General features: G+C 46.9%; 1 protein-coding gene across 2 annotated transcripts; it reads right to left on the reverse strand.

Annotated features, from left to right (window-relative positions):
* Nucleotides 1-834: 834 nt before the first annotated feature.
* On the reverse strand, nt 835-11212 carry LOC146387909 (uncharacterized). Of its 2 annotated transcripts, none has more exons than XM_084924941.1 (5): nt 10729-11212; nt 7695-7991; nt 7138-7497; nt 6402-6622; nt 835-6314 (listed from the first exon to the last, which is right to left on the reverse strand). In XM_084924941.1, exons 1-5 carry the CDS (start codon nt 10970-10972, stop codon nt 6075-6077), a joined length of 1362 nt encoding a protein of 453 aa, XP_084781067.1. In that variant the 5' UTR covers nt 10973-11212; the 3' UTR covers nt 835-6074. The 2 variants fall into 2 exon arrangements, with proteins under 2 accessions (XP_084781067.1, XP_084781066.1); XM_084924940.1 differs by having other exon boundaries at nt 10600-11211.
* Between the last annotated feature and the right edge of the window lie 6859 nt (nt 11213-18071).

Below are 18071 nucleotides of genomic sequence, written 5' to 3' on the forward strand. Positions count from 1 at the left end.
TTAATGCAGAACTGCTTTTTATTGTTAATGTTGATCACAGTCACACAGATTGGCTGTCCTTATATGGTCATCTTAAGAGACCCTACCCACCTACTGTTTAAACCTGCCAATCAGGTGAATACTGGCTGAGGAAGGGGGGGGGGGGGGGGGGCAAGGTGTTTGTTTCAGGGCAAAGTGAAAGTGAGTGTGGTTTGATTCCACAGACCCAAATCCCCTTCGGGGGGTCACTTAAAATCAAACAGGTGGACCTACCCACTGTGGCGCCCCCTTGTGACAAGGCGATGCAGCTTATAGAAGCTTTGTGTCAAAGTTTGGTATTTTTAGCCTTTATGAACGTTTTCTATTTGAGTCTAAATTTGGAAACACTTTAACCTCATACATACGTGGACTACGAATATTTCAAGACAGCATTTATGTCTCTGAGGGTTTTTTTTATCTGTTTAAACAGCATTTTGTTTAAATGTTGAAGCAACCAGGTCAAGTTGCTGAACATTTGTGAAATAACATTAACCTCCTAGGACCTGGCGTCCACATATGTGGACATCACATTTTGGGTTATTTAGACCAAAATACTCAATTTTGCTCTACAGGGGCCTGATATCCACTTACGAGGACATTATACTGCTACTGTTCTATCAAAATTTTAAACGAATATCCTCATATGTGGCTCTTATTTTTCTTAAAAACAAAAATAAGGAAAAAAAATCTGGTAATTCTTTGTTTTTACATTCATCGGCCCCCAATATGCCCAAATATCAAAGAGAAATTAAAAATGCATGCCGTGGAAGAGTTCGGGTCTTAGGAGGTTAAAGAACAGTCAGCGTTCCAGCCGGGTAGTTATGAACATTTATTTGTTTCCTTTGAATGTTAACACTACAAAGTACCCATTCTGCTCGACTAAAACAGGCAATACATTTTTTTTTTTTTTTTAAAAAAAAAACAGCCACCGTAGCCTTCATCATCATCATCATGGCAGACCATTGTAAGTTGGTGTTTAATGACATTCAGCCCATGCAGCGCAGATAAAACCAGGCACAAAGTAAACAACCAACACATCAGAGTCTGATAACTCACTCAGAACTGACACTGGTCACACAAGGTCAAAGGTCACATCAAGTCTGACCTTTAAAAAAAAAAAAAAAAAATCCTGAAGCATTCAATCTACCATTTGGCTGATGTCCATTAAAAAAAAACAAAATTAAATTAAAAAACAGGGAACATTTTATAAAAAGTATTGCATGACATCCAAAAAATGAGATGAACTGTTCTTTGACATACAGCGTTCATCAAGGTTAAACAGGAAGTAGAAATCCATATTTAAAGTTTAAAACAAACCCACCCCCGAAACAAGTCCCCCCCTGTGTCTTCACAAAGAGCCTGACTTACAGGAAAACCTCCAACTGGAAATATTAACATGAAAAAAACAAACGAAAACAAACCCGTTCGCCCCTCATTCACACGTCTGTTCCCTGAGGAACTCCTCGCCAACTTTTAAGGATCTTTATTAGTTTTTCGCTCACACCCAAAGTTTTAACTACAAAGCACTGAAGTACGAGTACCACACAACCACTTTTCACTGCTAACAAAAAAAGAAAAAAAAGAGCTCTGCGATGAGATTGCACGAATGTTTCAGTACTAGAAATGATACGACGACGCGTTACAGCCACGGACCTCTTCTGGAAGAGAAATGCATCTGGTCAGCTACAAACATAATAAATGAATAAAGACCACCAGCAGGGAAATGTTACTCATTAATTATAACTTAAGAGACCTTTGACTACTACGTGAGATTAGGGTTTCACTCAATTTTCACCATCTGGAAAGAGTTCGCATTTTGCGTTGAGATTAGATCAGATTTAATGGAGCTCCAACATGGGCCTCAAACAGCACACAAACAAATGATGACAGTATTATCACACATTTATGTTGATATCCAGGTTTTTAAACACAAAGTGTTACGCCACTCCTCTTCAAAGTTATTTCTAATATCATGTTTGTTTCTAGGCAGATGCATTCCTCTGTGTAAACAAGGACAGGAGGAGTTGTCATTGGTTAAACAGGTCACATGATATCTCCAACGATCAGTGGTCTGACTCTTCAGGGCAGCATTAAAGTCAAACAGACAAAGCTTGTTCCTACACACTGTACATAAAAGATGGACATAAGGCTGTTCTCTAGTGTCCAGCAGGAGGCGGCTCCTCTGGTCCGAATGGGAAAATGAGCATCCTGCTCAGCTGATCTGAGCTCAGTAAACCCTGTTCTGATGTGTTTATGGTTCAGGTCTGACTGAAGAAAACAGGAAGTTTATTTTGGAGATTTTGGTCCCATCAGTCACGGAGGGGCAGGAAGTCAGTGCAGAAATCCATCGTCTTGCATCACGTCTGCTTTCTGAAAGCTGAGACGGTAAAATCCGTCAGCTCAACTCTTCATAAATGCGCTGACCACTGTTTATGCCCATCTTTTACATACAGTCTATTTATGGCCTGTGACGGCAGCTGTGTGACATAAAGAAAAAAAGGCCTGACGTCATCATAAACCTGTGATCTCTCATTCAGGTCATCTTCTCTGGCACCGCCGCCCAGTTTTCCCAGAGTTCTGTCCCGTTATGCCGAGTGAAGCTGCTTCAGGCTTCAACTCTCAGGAAGTAAAATCTGACGAATGGAGCGATCCGGCCCGACCGATGGGAAAAATACAGTCTGGACTTTAGGTTCTGGGTTCGGTTAATTCTGTCAGCACAAGCAGCCACACGAGGTTTTCAAAAGTCCAACAAGTTCTCAGTTTTTACTGAAATGTAGAAATTTGAACAAAGCAGTTTTGTGGCTTTATTCATATATGCACAGTTTAGAGGTCCAGAACCCTAAAATCATATTAAATAAAATGATAACGGTGCAAATTTAGCGCTTCACACATCTGAAGTAAAAGGAGAGCTCTGGGCTTCTGTCAGGAAGGCCACGGAGACCCCCGAGGATTCACGGAGCAGCTGAAAAAAGCTTTTACGTCCTGATTTATCCGCCGCCCGGTGTTTGGCATTCCTCATCTGTCTACAGCTTTAACTACCCCTGATAAATGAAAACTAAAGTAGAGACCAAAGAAACGCCCCACAGCCACATCAGGAGTGCCACTGTTGGAGTCTGTCCACCAGAGGGCGCTCTGACACTTTCCTATTGGCCAACACAGTTGATGGAAAGGCTGCTGCAGAGAAGGATGTTGGGATAGGGCAAGCTGGTTAATCCGTCAGCTGAAGAACAGGAGAGAGCGAGGGACGGCTGCAGGAGGCGCACAAGGAGGGAGCCTTAAAGAGAGATCGGCCAAATTGAGCTCAGGATTCGGATTTTTCTGAACTTTAACGGAACGTCCGATCCTTCTGCCGCCGGTGCGTAAAAACCACAAAAGCGAGCTTTTCTTATCACCTGATTTTGTACACACGGAGCAGCCACAGTCCTGACAGAAAATTTAACTTCTGTTTGACAATAAAAAGAATTTCATTTTTACTGTGTTTACATACACGTTTAAATTCTTCACTAATGTAAACAGTTATTTACTTAAACTCAACTTAATATTAAAAAACCAAAAACAAACATTTTTTGTCAGATTTTGGATTCCGTATGAATCAAACCTTCAAAGAATAAAGACATAAAAAACAAAGAAACATCTCATGTCGAGTGGTTTTTATGTCAGACCAGGGGAAAAAACTAAAATCTGCTCGTTGATCAGGTGAGATTTCGCCGCTGCGCTTCAGCTGAGGTAATGAGGTCTCATGGAAACAGGAAGTCAAAGAAACACTTGAAAAATGAGGTACGAAAACGAGACGAAGCGATCGGTGAAGCAGAGACAGGACAGTAAAAAAAAAAAAAAAAAAAAAAAAAAAAGAGTCTGATTTTCGCCTGAGGTGACCACAGTTCTGGATCCTCCAACGGTCAGACGCCCCGGCTCGCAGACGGTTTCATTTTGTGCATTTCTGGTCCTTGTTCAAATTGAACCACGGAGCTCTGCAGAGCTCGCCGTCGTATTGCTTCCGAGTTGAAAAAAAGGTTCACACATTTACACAGCGTGAAACAACGGATTCTGTGATTGTTCGACGTTTCTCAGAGATAAAAACTAACTCTCAGGGTGAATAACTTCCTGTCACCTGATCCTTCCTCCCTCCATCCTCTTCCTCCAGCAAAACATGAAAACGACACGCAGAATAAATCTTTAGATTTTCTTATTCAGAGTTTGACTTGGCGAACACTAAAAGACTTAAAACAGATGTTTACGTTGCATTTAACTATTTGACAGAGTGAAAAATTTGAAATACATAATGAAAAATGTAAGAATGCAAATGTTAAAGCAAAAAAATTTAATTCAGGGGAAAAAAAATTGCCACTCAAAGTGAAACCCAATGTTATGTTTTTTGGTAGGAATGGGCTTCCGTAGTGGACACAGCAGACTTACCAAAGAAGATCAGCTCTTAGAATCATTTCCAGCTGATGAGCTACGGAAGCCCAGTTGTGCAAGAAAAGTGAAGATTTTGCCTTTATAAAATCAAAATGTTTCACAGCCTACGAAATCCTGAATTAATGACGAATAAGTCGAAGTTTAGATCTCATAATCCAGCCTTCATGATAAAAACTGACTGCTGCAGTTCCTCTGACGCCCAGGAGAGGCAGCAGTGAGTCAGCCCCCCTAGACTCCCATGTTAAAATAAACACGTTGGTCTCTGTGGATCATTTCCTCCTTTGTAGAACCTGTACGGGGGCAGAATGTTTTCACAACTCACCTGTTTAAAGGTTGCATTATTAGGGGCGTGGCCTCAGATAGGTGGATGGTGACACAGGCGGCTGTAGCTGCTAGCTTCACCTCACCCCATAATAGGACTGCTGTGAGCTCAGGTGGTTTAACCAGTCTGAGCTGTGGGTAAAATGCTAACACTGAGGTGACTCGTAGCTTCATGGAGTTAAATTATGTCTGAACAACAAAATATGAGAAAACAAAGAAATTCTGCAAGTGTGACACATTTTGTGTTGGTGAGATGGAAGGAGGAAGGAGCTCACCGCTGAGCTTCACATTGGAACTGAAGACCCCTCCGATGGACAGGAAGTTGTTCCTTCCCTGTTTGTTTTCGTCCTCGGAGTTGATTGAGGAACGCTGATAAAACCACAGACATGGACTCGACGATAATCCAAAGAGAAACCTAAAAAAGGGCACTTCAAAACCAAACGAGTAGAAAACGTGTGCACGCCGCACAGACACAAACCAGCAGGCAGCGGGCAAAGAAGCAAAAAACCAAGCCTACAATTTACAGGAGGAGGATGTGTGCGTGTTTTCCCTCAGTTACCCCTGACCTTTGACCTCCTCCACCTCAAAAGTTTCTGCACTGGTTCAGATTCACGCCGTCGAGTCACCTCCAAAAAACGTTTCCAGGTTCTCAAATGTGCGAATTGGCCTCCGTATCAACCCAAAGACATGCAGATTTTACACCGATCTTCCTCCTGAATTTGAGGCTTTAATTTTGAAATTGTTCTAATAAACTTCAAATAAATGTCAGATTTTTCCTCGCGTCCGTCCTCGCTCGTCTTCCTGTCAAACTGAAATCAAACTGTTTCAGCTTTCAGCAGTTTGTTCCAGACGAAACGTTAATAAACGTGACACTTTTAGGTTTCTTTCTGTTTTGAGCTCAAATTTCAGAAAAATTATGAATTAAAAAAATAATCTGAAAATAACCGAAACGAACTTCAGACGCAGCCCCGCGACTGTGTTTTGTTTTGTCTAAAGTTTTTCTGGTTAAGAAATAAAAAAGTTAGAGACCTGAAAACTTTCAGGAACTTTAAATATTTGAAGAAACAAACATCAAAGTTAGAAAAAAAAAACTTTGGCAGAACGTTTTCGTTCTAACGTTTTCGTTCTAACGTTTCCTGTCGCTGAGCCGGATCGTTCAGAACCCGGGATCCCGCTCCGGGGGTACCAATGAGAGCAGGCCGCTCTGATTAGAGGTCAGTTTTGCAGTTACTTCCTGTGGCCTTCCAGAGTGAAAGTGTCTGTGTAACAGAATAAAACGTCCTGCTGCTCTCGCCTGCGTACCGTCTGGTCCCAGATCAGGATTGGTCGCTGTGATGCTGAGTCCGGATGTGGCTGTGGAGACGTGTTGCCGAAGAGAACCTTTTGCCGCAGTCGGAGCAGCGGAGTGGCGAGGCAGCTCCGGCGGGCGGCGATGAAGGCGATGATGTGGCGGCGTTTCCGGCGCTGTGAGTCTGGCGGTGAGCCTTCAGGAGGGATATCCGGCTGAACCTGCGGCCGCACTCCTCGCACTCAGACCAAACCCGCCGCCGCTTCCGCTGAAAGACAGGAAGAGATGTCAGCTCGCCATCTAAACATTAAAAATCAACCTTTGTCTGCTTCCTGCCCTCTTGTGCGCTCCTCACCTTCATCCCTTTATCCTCCTCGTCTTCCTCCTCTCCCTCCTCCTCCTCCTCCTCCTCTCTGCCAGTCTGAGCAGGCGGCTCGACGGCGTCTTGCGGCCTGATGGAGCCGTCAAACGCCAGACACCCGAGCGTCTCCTTGGCGGTGGCTTCCTCATCGTCATCGAGCAGCTGGGAGGGGAGCGTGAGGAGGCGATGAAGCATGGAGGCTGAGGACCGTTGACCTGAAGGAGGGAGCGAGGTCAAAGGTCACGGTTTCAGATTCCTCTCGGTGTCAATAAAAACATCATCAGATATTTTTACAAACACTTTAAGTTTTCTGACTTTTTATTCATGAAACTAAAAATCATCCATCCCGTTTCTCCCACTTCTCCTTATCAGGGTCATGGGGGGTGGAGCCTATCACGGCTGTGACAGGGTGAGAGGCGGGGCACACCTGGACAGGTCGCACCCAAAACTAAAACGCAGCCATGCAATATTCATACATATATGTATGAAAACATATACATACTGGAAAAATACACATTAGTACATATAAATGATCATTAATGTTGCTCTTTTTTATAGGATCCAGTTGTTTCCATTCACGCTGCTTTAAGGAGCGTAAACATCACTATCACGCTTTCAGATGTTAAAATGTTACTACTGAGTATTTCCTTCTTATTTAATCACACATAAACCTGTTAATGTTACATTACATATTTCCTGAAGCACTGAGGATAAACTGCAGGTGCCTCACATGTGGGGCTGAGGGGGGGTCCGGGTGGAGGTCCGGGTGGAGGTCTGACAGCGGCGGCAGCACTTATCAGACTGCCCGCAGCTTCATCTTCATCAGGAGAAAACACCTCCATGTCCTCCAAAGGAGTCCAGCGGGGGTCCTGCTGTGGGGAGGAGGGGAACGGCTCCAGGGTCACTGCCGGGGTGGGGGCGGGGACAATATGAGGCACACTCTCTCCTAACCCCCGCCCACTTCCTCCTCCTCCACCCCCGCCAACCTCTTTGACGTTCCAGACGTCGCTGCACCACTTCTGACCGAAGACTTTGTCCAGGATGGGAACCCAGTCCTGAGAGACAGACAGGACGGGGGGACGCTCCGGGACTGGGGGGGGTAAAGAGTGGGAGGAAGAAGGTTAGCTTCAGCTAAAATAACAGTCACTCCACACACCTGATCTGACTCACCTGTGGAAACACAAAACAGGACACCAGCCACACCCAGTCAGGCTCACTGACAGCCAATCACAACCAGCCAGCCCCGGTCAGAGTACGACACTCAGTTCCTTCCAGCTGATCACTCACCGTGTGTCTGCGGCGTCTCTTTGGACGCAGTGACCACAGCGACCTCCTCACGGGCGTCCTCTGAGCCGCTCGGGGACACAGAGTCGTTCTCCGAGCCCCTCCTCCCCCTACCTCCGCCTTTCCCTTTGTCCCCGCCTCCTCGTTCAGCGCCCTTTCCCAGCCTCTTCTCCAGCAGCTGCTGCTCTCGCTCCATCTTGGTGATCTCCAGCAGCAGGTCGTCGAATGACGCCTCCACGATCTTCGTCAGCTCACGCACGCCGAAATCCAGGACCTGCTCCATGACGGACTTCAGCTGGTCTGTGGAACAGAGATGGGGGCGGGGCTAATTATTGGAGAGACTGGCTGTGAAATCACAGTTCATGATGAAACAGGTTGCAGGGCCAGCTGAACAGCGCCCAGCAGCGAGAGCTTCACACAACCTAAACAACTATTTTCTGAAACTTTGATCGATTGATTGGCTGATGGCTCTGTCGCAGTGACAACGACTTTCACTAAAGCTGCTAGCAGCCGAGCAGACGTCGCGGATCAGAGGATTTTCAGCACGCTACGCTTCGGGGATACTTCAGTGACACTCTGTGAAACTCAGGCTTTCACCAGGTTCACCAGCTGTCAAGCATCGTCTGACCGTCAAAGCTTTTCCCTTCAGCATCGTCATCCTTTCTATCCACACACAGCAGTGTGACCTTTGACCTGTGGGGTGTGTATGAGGACGTTAGGAAGTGAACTGATGCTTTCTGACGCCGCCATTGCTGATATCCTGAACTCTGGCGGTGCATGACTGTGACCTGGTAATCTCTGTGTGGGGGGGGCTCAGCAGCGTGTTTGTGTGCTGCAGTCGACAGATGTGTGCATGCATGCGAGAGAGCGTCTTTTATCTCCTGCTCACATGTCCCTGCATGTGGACGCTGCTGCAGTGCAGTGAGAGAGAGAGTGTGTGTGTGCGGCGTGAAGACCTCAGCACAGCGGGCGCTCATCGTGGGGTTACTCCGATTCAAATCATTTCCTGTTTTTTCCTTGAGTCTTTGTGGGAATTTCAGGATAAAGTGGAGTCCCTCAAATGAAATGTTTCGCATCCTTAAACACAGCAGCTGCTGAACAGCGAGCGGACGTTTGCTCGTCAGACATTTTTCCAACCTGCTGTGCAGTGAGATCATTTATGTAAACATCTGGAAAAAGTCATGTTATTGAATCAAAGTGCTCACAGTTTAAAACCTGCAAACACGACATGAGCAGAGCTCAGAGCTCTTTGGGTCTGTCTGAGCGAGCGTTCAGGAGAATCCTGCCGCAGGGACCTGACTGTAATGGCGAGTAAGGCGAACACACCGTGCGGGGGTGGGTTCAGTTTCTGCATCCACGAGTCCACTCGGGTCCGACTTCAGCGTCATGGTGAATCATCCACAGAGAAACACTGACCGGGGAGGATTTCAGAGCAGCGTGACAGTTACGAGTTTAACCTCAGAGTGAACCAACACAGCTGGACTCGGTCAGAGCGCAGGGCGCCAACAGACAATGTGCCGACACATTCAGCCTGAAACGAGCACGTAGGCGTGAGACGCCAGTCTGTAATGACCTCCTTCTGACTCCAGCCGAGCCGCTTCCTGCAGGGTGATCATGACCCGACAGGACGGGCACCTGTGCGGTCATCACCTGTGTGGAAGAGTACTAAAATCGTCCCACCGGCCGAATCAGCTTCGTGCTGTGAAGTCTTTTCTTTCCGCATGATTCTCCGGCAGGCTCCTCCCACCTCCACAAATGAAGAACGCCACACTTGCGGACACCCGTGGCCCGGAGCGGTCGTGCTCCGGCTGATGAATCTGACCCGACATCCATGAAACGTCACTGAGGCGTCACTCAAGTCACTGCGTCAGGTTGATAGTCAGCATGTCCTCCTCCCTTTCTCCTGCGGTCTTCTGCATGCCCCCCTCCTCCTCACCGGCACCCCTCCTTTCCTGCGGGGAGGGGGTGGCTTGTTTTACGATCCTCGGGCTGCACACCTCGCTTTTTATTTTCATCCCTGCAGCGTTCACACTCGAGTTCCTCGACTTCTCCTCGTGAAGCTGCAGCGTTACCGTCTCTGACGTGACGCTCAGACGGGCGATTACACGCAAACGAGGCCGCTGAGTTCACGTTTCTCTGCAGGGTCACTGCGTCCAGCTTCACCTGTATCACAGACACATTAGAACCAATTGAAATGCTCCCCCAGCACACCGAGTGTTCTGTCCAATCACCTGCAGGCGTCACCTTTTTTCATTGAAAAGATGACATCACACCTGCACGAGATAACACGTAGCACCGCCTCCAAACGCCACATCCAGCATCTCTCAGACTGGTCGCAGTGTTTCCATGGAAACCAGTTCAAGCCCGTGAAATACATGTCAAATCCAGCGAGCTTCCACCGCACAATGTCACAAAAAAACACTAAAACACGTGGAATCGTTCACAAATCATCAAGTAACTCGTGTCCACCGAGCACTGCAGGCTCCTGGATCAGGGCTCAGCGGGCGCTCAGGTGTCCCACCACACGGTGTTTTACGGTTTCTTGTTGAAGGCTGACGTGTTTTATTTGTTACAATAAAAAAAGGATCAACTAAAACGTCCAGGCGAGGTCAAAGTAAGTCGACCTGGAAGGACGCAGAGGTAGCGTCGGACACGTCGTTTGTCGTCCACCTGAGACCGAACACCGTGTCGGACGGCGTTATTGTTTGGAAGCTGATTGTTCAGTCATGGATGACGTCATAATTACGTTGACTTTGTCAGAACTAAAGTGAAACAGTGTGGAGCACGAGGGCTGCCTCACAGCGCCTCCTGCTGGCCAGCAGGCATATTTGTTTGTTTGTTTTTGGAAAACGGGATTAATAGGAAGTGAAACGTGTGTGTGTGTGTGTGTTGTGTAACGGGTGCCTACCCACGACTCGTCCTCTCTGCTCCAGGCGGCGTGTGTCGGTGGGCACGCCAGGCCCCGTGCCCTGTCCCCCGGGCTGCTGCTCGGGTTTCGCCCGCCCGCTATCCGCCCTCTCCCCGGCTTTGTTCTTACCAGCCACCGGGGAGCCTCCTCCTCCTCCGTCGTCTGAAGCGGAGGCTCGGCCCCGTTTCTCCCGCGCCTGGAGCTGGAGCCCGAGCCGGCGGTTTTCCTGCTCCTTCACGGCCGTCTCCAGCAGGAGGCCGTTCAGGCTGGAGCCCACCGTCTTGCTTATTTCCTGGACAGCGAGCTGAACGACCTGCTCGAGCACGGACTCCAGCTGGCCCTGGAAGAACGACATATACACGGCCCCGTTCATGTTTGCGCGCCCTGCGGTGAGAGGGCTCTCTCATTCTTCTGTGCCCGAGCCCCCAGCCCACCGCCTGCCCGAGTTCCCGACGGAAATCTGGGTTAAAATCGGCGGCGGGTCGCGGAGCTCCTCCAGCGGCTCTTCGGCGCTGCTGCTGCGGCTGCTGCTGCTCTGTGAGTCGCGCGTGTTCAACCGCTCCGGAGGAGGCCGGAAAGACCCGAGTAGAGGCGCAGCAGCATTTTCCCGCCCACATGTCTTGGCCCACGCTCGCGCCCTTGCAGTCAGTCACGCCATTTTGGCTGTGAGAAAATAACATCAGTCATTCCCAAACATCAGACTGCAGCCTGCAGCTGACCCGGGACCAGCCTCAGCATCTGCTGCAGCTGCTCATAGATGTGTTCCAGCACACAAAAGCACCGTTATTAATTAATGTGAATCCTAAACTCTGTGACCTTATGCATTTAGTGGAGCCGCAGCACACACTGTATATAAAAGATGGCCACAGGCTACTGTTGCTGGTGAGCTCCGTCCTTTGAAGCCTCGCCTCCGTCACCGAGCTGGATCTTGGAGCCCGAAGTGAGGGTGGAGTTATCAACTTATGCTAGCATGCTAGGTGTGCAAGCTGCCTGATCCACAGGGAGCATCACACAGACATATGCTAATTAATGCTACGTTATACAAAGGCGGATTCAGGTTTTTATGGGGAATCTTTGCATCACTGTTGGTATTTCTGCTCATGCTTAGCATTCTGTGTTAGTGTGGTCTTCTCTCGCTGATTTAGAAGCGATATCAGATGATGGAAAAATAAAATGATGGGACTTCCTCTGCTCCTGGGTCCTCGCTCTCTGGTTTCTCAAGTCAAACATATTTGTCCCTCATGGTTTTCCAGTTTGCACGTTCCCGACAGCTTCATCAGTCTCTCTGTTCAAGTCACTTCAGGATTGCTTATTAGCACCAAATCACAACAACAGTTGCCTGAAGTTGCTTTGGTATTAGTGACTCCTCACGTTGAAGCTGTAATTGTGGTTCTCTGTGCTGATTGTTATTCACAGATAAACTCAAACAGTGGGTGAAATGCTCCTGAGGAAGCGATGCTGCAGACCAACCGCAGTAGCTGCAGTCTGGGTCAACCCGATGTGTCATGAAATTTTTCTGCAGGGTGCAGATGGGCGACCTCCGTGGGGCCTTCCCGCCCGTTGCTGTTTGGCAGCTGGGATGGTGGGATAGGTCTCACCGTGTACTCATCCACAAATAATAACCATGAAGACTGAAACTGCTGAGCAGTGCTAGCTTTGAAACGCTGCCATCTCTGAGTGTTGCACACCAACAGGAATTTTCCCGCCACATGCTCAGTAATCCAGGTGAGACAGAACAGGAAGTTGCTTCTGAGCGTGTCCCTCGGTGTCAGCTGACACATTATAAACAGCACAGCCGCAGAACTGAAACCAGCAGCACTGACTAACGATGAGCCAGCAGCTCGTTTTCATGGTGTTAACGTGCAAACTGTCCACTCATGCAGGCCACGATCCACGCTCTGTGAGACAGCACATAGCCTCACACCTGCAGTGTTACCATGGTGAAGTAGAGCACCTTTATACGACTGTTAAAGTTTATTCGTTAGACTCAAATCGACCTCTGAGAGGAAGCATCAAGACAAACACACACAGACACACACACTCTCTGATGGATGCATCTTATGTAAGCTCATGAGCTCTGTACACAGAGCTGCCCGTCCACCAGAGACACGCTCACTCCCAGGGCTGGACTGGGACAAAAAATCGGCCCGGGCATTTTGACTAGAGACCGGCCCCCCAGGTATTATAGGAAAAACCATAAAGCCTTTGAATGAAAACAAACGCTGTTGTGACAGTGATGTACAGTCTTGTTGGTATATGTATGATTTCTATACGTTGGACATCAGATAAAAACTATGGTTGTAAGATTCAGATAATTATTTAATAAAAGCGAGACATTTTAAATGAGAATAAGAAAGAAAAGTATTTCTTTGTGCCCCCCTCTCCCTGTTAATGCCCTACCTGGGCCCCTGGCAAAGCTTTGCTAGACCCGCCCCTGCACAGTTATCAGCTGTCAGCTACTTAGAAAAGGATCCTGGTGTTGTTTGTCTCTCAGAAACAGTTCATAACTTCAACTCATTCATGTCACCTAAAAGGTAAACCTGTTTCTCCATCACCTGTTCAGCTCTGATGATTCAGTAAGGACATCTCCTGCTTTCATCTTCATCTTTCCCTCTCACCACATATCCAAACCGACATCATGACCAGCAGCTTTACAGCTGTGGCTCCAGCAAACATCAGCTGATACTAGAAATGAATATTAAATAAATTCTAACAACAGCTGATCAAGCTTAAACGTGCTGCTGTTGTTTAGCGCGACATCCGCTGGTTTCCTCTTTCTGGCGCAAAGTGGGCGATAAACAAACAAGAGAGAAAAGCCGATCAGCTGATCATTGATCAGTTTCACAATTGAATGAGAGAAGAAGAGGCAGCTGCAACGTAAAGACAGAGAAAAACTCCAGCTTTGTGTCTTTTTCCATCCTAGCTGAAGTACGGGACAAACTGTGTTCCTTTTTTTTTCTCTGAATATGGGACAATTCCGTTTTTTAGGGGATGGTTGGCAACTTTACTAACTAACCTTATGAGTAAAATAAAGTTCACTATCAGTAACATAGCACCCACCCAGCTGTAGAAACTCCGTCATGCTAACTGACGGTAAAAACTCAGCACAACGAAAATAAACTCCACCTAAACTTGGTTTATATCTGACACAGATAGACTGCAGGTCATAACTTCTTGCCTGAAGTTCAGTTCACCTGACACTCGGACGGGCGGGTCTCTGCTCCTCCTGCCTCCCCTTTCCCTCATCCACCTGGCCTCTTGTGGCAGCTCCACCATAGCCACCACCAAACAACTGAGTTATTTTTACACATCTGCCAGCATCTGGCCAATCCATCACCTTTCATTGTTTATACTGTTATAAAAAAAATAAAATAAAAAAATCATCGGCCCATAAAAACGAAAAATCACCATCGGCCCACCGGGCAAATGCCCGGTATGCCCGATGGCCAGTCCAGCTATGCTCACTCCCATTGAAGAGCCATCTTTCTTTTCTGTCGACCAACGAAGCCACGTGCAAAACGTGTTTCACAGAGTTCATAAAGCTTTGACTCAGAGTCACCTGAAGCCTGATCCAGGTGTGCTGCTGAGGTATCTTTAACGTGCCGTCAGAGATGGAAGAATCTTTGTTGTGTATCAATGTGTTAGATAACCAGGACTTTGATCCGATGTCGATATCATTGTCACTGTTAAAGACAGAAGCAGTGGATATTTGTGTGTTGGAGGGCTGGGAGGAGGTGGAGTGACTCACTTCACCGCTCACATCTGAGGCTCGGTTTGACTCAGACAGCTGACAGAATTTTACACTTAACACGGATTTGAAACAGAACAGACTCAGGATCAGATGCTTTCATGACGACCTGATGCAGATGGGTGTATTTAACTGTCATTGGCTGCTGGGAGATGTGATCTGTGTCTGCAGGTCTGGGTGAGGCCAGCTCCCACAGGCGGGCCCTGCTCTGGTGTCAGGGACCTGCAGGGATGCTGCTTTTGCGCCTTTATTTCGGGATTACGTCACTTACAACATAAGTCCCCCCCTCCATCCCCTTCCCCACCTCTCTCTGATTGAGCGCATGCCGCAGCGAAGCGACACGCCCCCTAAAGTCTCGTGCGCCTCTTCTCGAGTTACTACGGCAATCACGTAAAATCGGTGCTTGAGAAGAGGGCGGGGCCTTCCCGTCGACCATCTGCGGCTTTGTTGTCGTGAGAAGCCGAGCTGCACCTGTCCCCCTCCCGCAGCTCTCCGTCCTACCGACCCGGCCTTCAGGAGCTCCAGGCCGCCGCGGGGCTCCCCTCCGCCGGCTGCAGAGGCAGGGGCGGCTCGGTTGGTGAGACGGAGAGCCGCGGGAAGTGGTTTCATCATTTCCTCCTTATTTGTGTTGTTTACCGCGTCACTTACATAAAGGAGGAAAAGGCCGCGAGCGGCTTTAATGTCGGAGCTTCTGTTTAATCTGAGCAGGAAGAAGCACTTTCACTTCCGGCCTCATATCCACGAAAACGCTCTTAAACACGTCGCGAGCCCCATCGTAGCAGAGCCACAGTATGGAAGCTCATTCGTGACGAGATTTTTCGAGCATAAGAAAAAGTATATTTTTTAATGAATTCTGAAGTTATTGTTAAAAAATGCTGCTTCAGTGTAACTGACGGGGGAAGTCAAAATTAGTTTTTTTTTTTTTTAATTAAACTTTTAAAATTAGAATTATGGAAGAAATAAAGTTAAAGGTCAAATTTTTAAACAGTTTCTTTAAATTGTTTTTGATAATAGTTAATTCTAAATCTTAACATAAATAATAATTCAAACAATTTAATTTATGTTAAATTTGTTTTGGAATACAAACATCAGCACCATAAGCAGACTTTAACTTAAAACTAGCCTCACGAATTCAAAGCAGGGCTTAAAGTCAGAATTAATTAACCGAAATTCAAATTTTTTAATTCAAAATGTTTAGAGATAAAAATAAATGATACGTTTTTATTCCACTGATTGGCTTTTAAGTCTGAATTAACAGTTAGTCTATGAACCTATAAACATCACTTTAACACAGAAACATGGAGGTTGTTTCTGAGCTGCTGGTTTCTTCTTCACTCTGAGACCACAGAAACCTCCTCAGATCGCTGGTGGACGATGGCGCTCACCAATAATTCATAAGTCCTTCTCAAAACAAACCCATCTGCTGCTTTCTCCTGTGATGGGAACAAAAAATCAATTTCCTCTTTGTCAGCATAGTGCCAGCTGTGACAGATGTGCTTCATCTGTTATGCTTGTGTTTGTGCAGGAGTAAGCACGCCAGCTCAGCCTGCAGACACAGACAGAGGGAGAATTAACCCTCTGACCGTCAGACTTTAGCTTCATTAAAGCCACAAGCGTCAGACTTCAGGAGGCGGAGCTTCGTCAGATTTATTCCTAACAAACTGAGAATGGAAGTTAGAATTAAAGAACGCGCCCACCAACACTTCACGGTCCACGTAATATTCCCACTTTTTCCTGCCTTTGAGTTTAGTTACTTCCTGAAGTATCTGCAGCCTAATGAGAGTGGGTTTAATGAGGGAAGGACAGAAGGAGGAAAAGAAGGATGGAAGGAAGAAAAAGAGAAACAAGGATAAGAAAATGGAACGACGGAAATTAAGGATTAAGGGAAAGAAGTTAGAAAACAGGAAAAGAAGGAAGAATTAGGGAGGAAAGAAAGGAGTAAAAGTAGAAAGGAAGTGAGGAAAATGGGAAGGAAAGAGACGGAACGAATAAAAGAAGGAAGAAAGAAAGGAGAAGGAAAGGACAGATGTAGGGACGGAAGGAGAGAAGAAACGTTAGCAAAGAAGAAAAAAAGGACAGAAAGCAGAATTTAAGAAGGAAGGAATCAAGAAAGGAGAAAAAGAAAGGAAGGGCAGGAAGAAGGAAGGATGGAAGGACAGATGAAAAGCATGAGAGAAAGAAGGAAGCAAAAGAAGGACGGCAAATAGAATCATGACATAAGTAGGAAACTTTGGGACTATTGACACATTTCTTTCCTTTTTTACTGAATAAGGAGCTTCAGTGCTTCTTCCATTACCTCCTTAGGGTAGGTAACACTGGAGCATCCTTTATGAAAAGAGAGGACATAATGACATCCCATAATTCATAGTGTAGCTGAGACTTGATAGAAACCTGATGGTGAGCAAGGTCAGAGTGAACGAGTGGCCTTGTCTCAGAGGACTCGGTGGGACGGGGTCGGCTCGTGGAGACTCCTTCCTCCAGTTTTATCTGCCCGGCCGCGTTCACATATGAACTCTTGCCTTTAATTGTCTCCATTAGCATGTCGCAGCCGGAAACCCGGAGGAGCCGGGCTGTTTGAGCCTCTCTTTTCTCTCCGGATCATTTCTGACTCTGAGACGAGTGTTCCCGGGCCGGTGTCCAAGGCACACGCAGTAAAATCCCTGTAACTACAGGAGCTGAGCGCACATAGGCCTCGTAAAATGGAGCGGGCCCCTCGCCCGCTCCACATCAGCCTCCACATCAGCCATGAACTCTGAGAGAAAGACGAAACTTTGACTCATGGCCGTGAGGAAGCGTGGAGAAACCAGCCGCCGGGTGACGGATGCTCAGAGACGGGGGAAAAACGAAGTGCAGGAGCCAAACAAGTTTAGAAGTTAGCCTTTGTTACCATTGGCTCGGTGCTCGGCCATTTTTAATGGCTGTAACTCCGTTACTGTTTACACCAGGGAGGAAACTCAAATTGTTCCCAAAACATGAGAATTGCTTTGTAATTTTACAACCAGTCGACTGGATGATTCTGTTGAAGGGTTAAAATGATGAGGAAGAGCTGACATCTGGTCCGTCTAATTAATACTTACTTTAAATATTAAAATAAGTTACAGTGTTATGATGGTTTTAGGAGTAAAATGAATAATAAAACCTTTTCTTCCAAATCTATTCAAACATATTTAAACATTTTAAAACAGTCTGGTTAATGAACTGTGAGGCTGTGTTTGCTCCTCTCAGACTGTCAAACAGCGCTGTAGTAAAAGGAGAGGAAACTCAGTTGAGCTCTGGGACCAAAGCTCACACACTCAGTTTCATTTCTGGCTTTTAAATTTCTGGCTTTGCTTCAGTTAAAGCTCCAGAACTCCATCCTGAGCGGGAATGTCGGCTGCCCGGACATTTCAGTCTGAAGCTTCCACGAAGACACATGAACTGTGGAAGTGAAACAAAAGATAAAAGAGGAATGATCAGTGCAGAGAAGGCCACAGGAAGGGATGGAAACTCCACTGTGTGTGCGCTCGTCAGGCTGTCTTTGTGAGGACTGGTTTCATTTTTAGTCCTTACAGGGACGATGAGTCCAGGTTTCACATTTACGGAGCTGCTGGAGGGTGCACACCTGACTTCAAGGAACAGGTTTAGCTTCACTGAAAGAGAGTCCTCACAGAGATGGAAGAACACACACACACACACACACACACACACACACACACACACACTGCCCTTCAGCCTCCTCCAAGGT

Source organism: Perissodus microlepis, chromosome 4, assembly GCF_051167445.1.
Source record: "Perissodus microlepis isolate ML-2025 ecotype Zambia chromosome 4, ASM5116744v1, whole genome shotgun sequence".
Lineage (NCBI taxonomy): Eukaryota > Metazoa > Chordata > Actinopteri > Cichliformes > Cichlidae > Perissodus > Perissodus microlepis.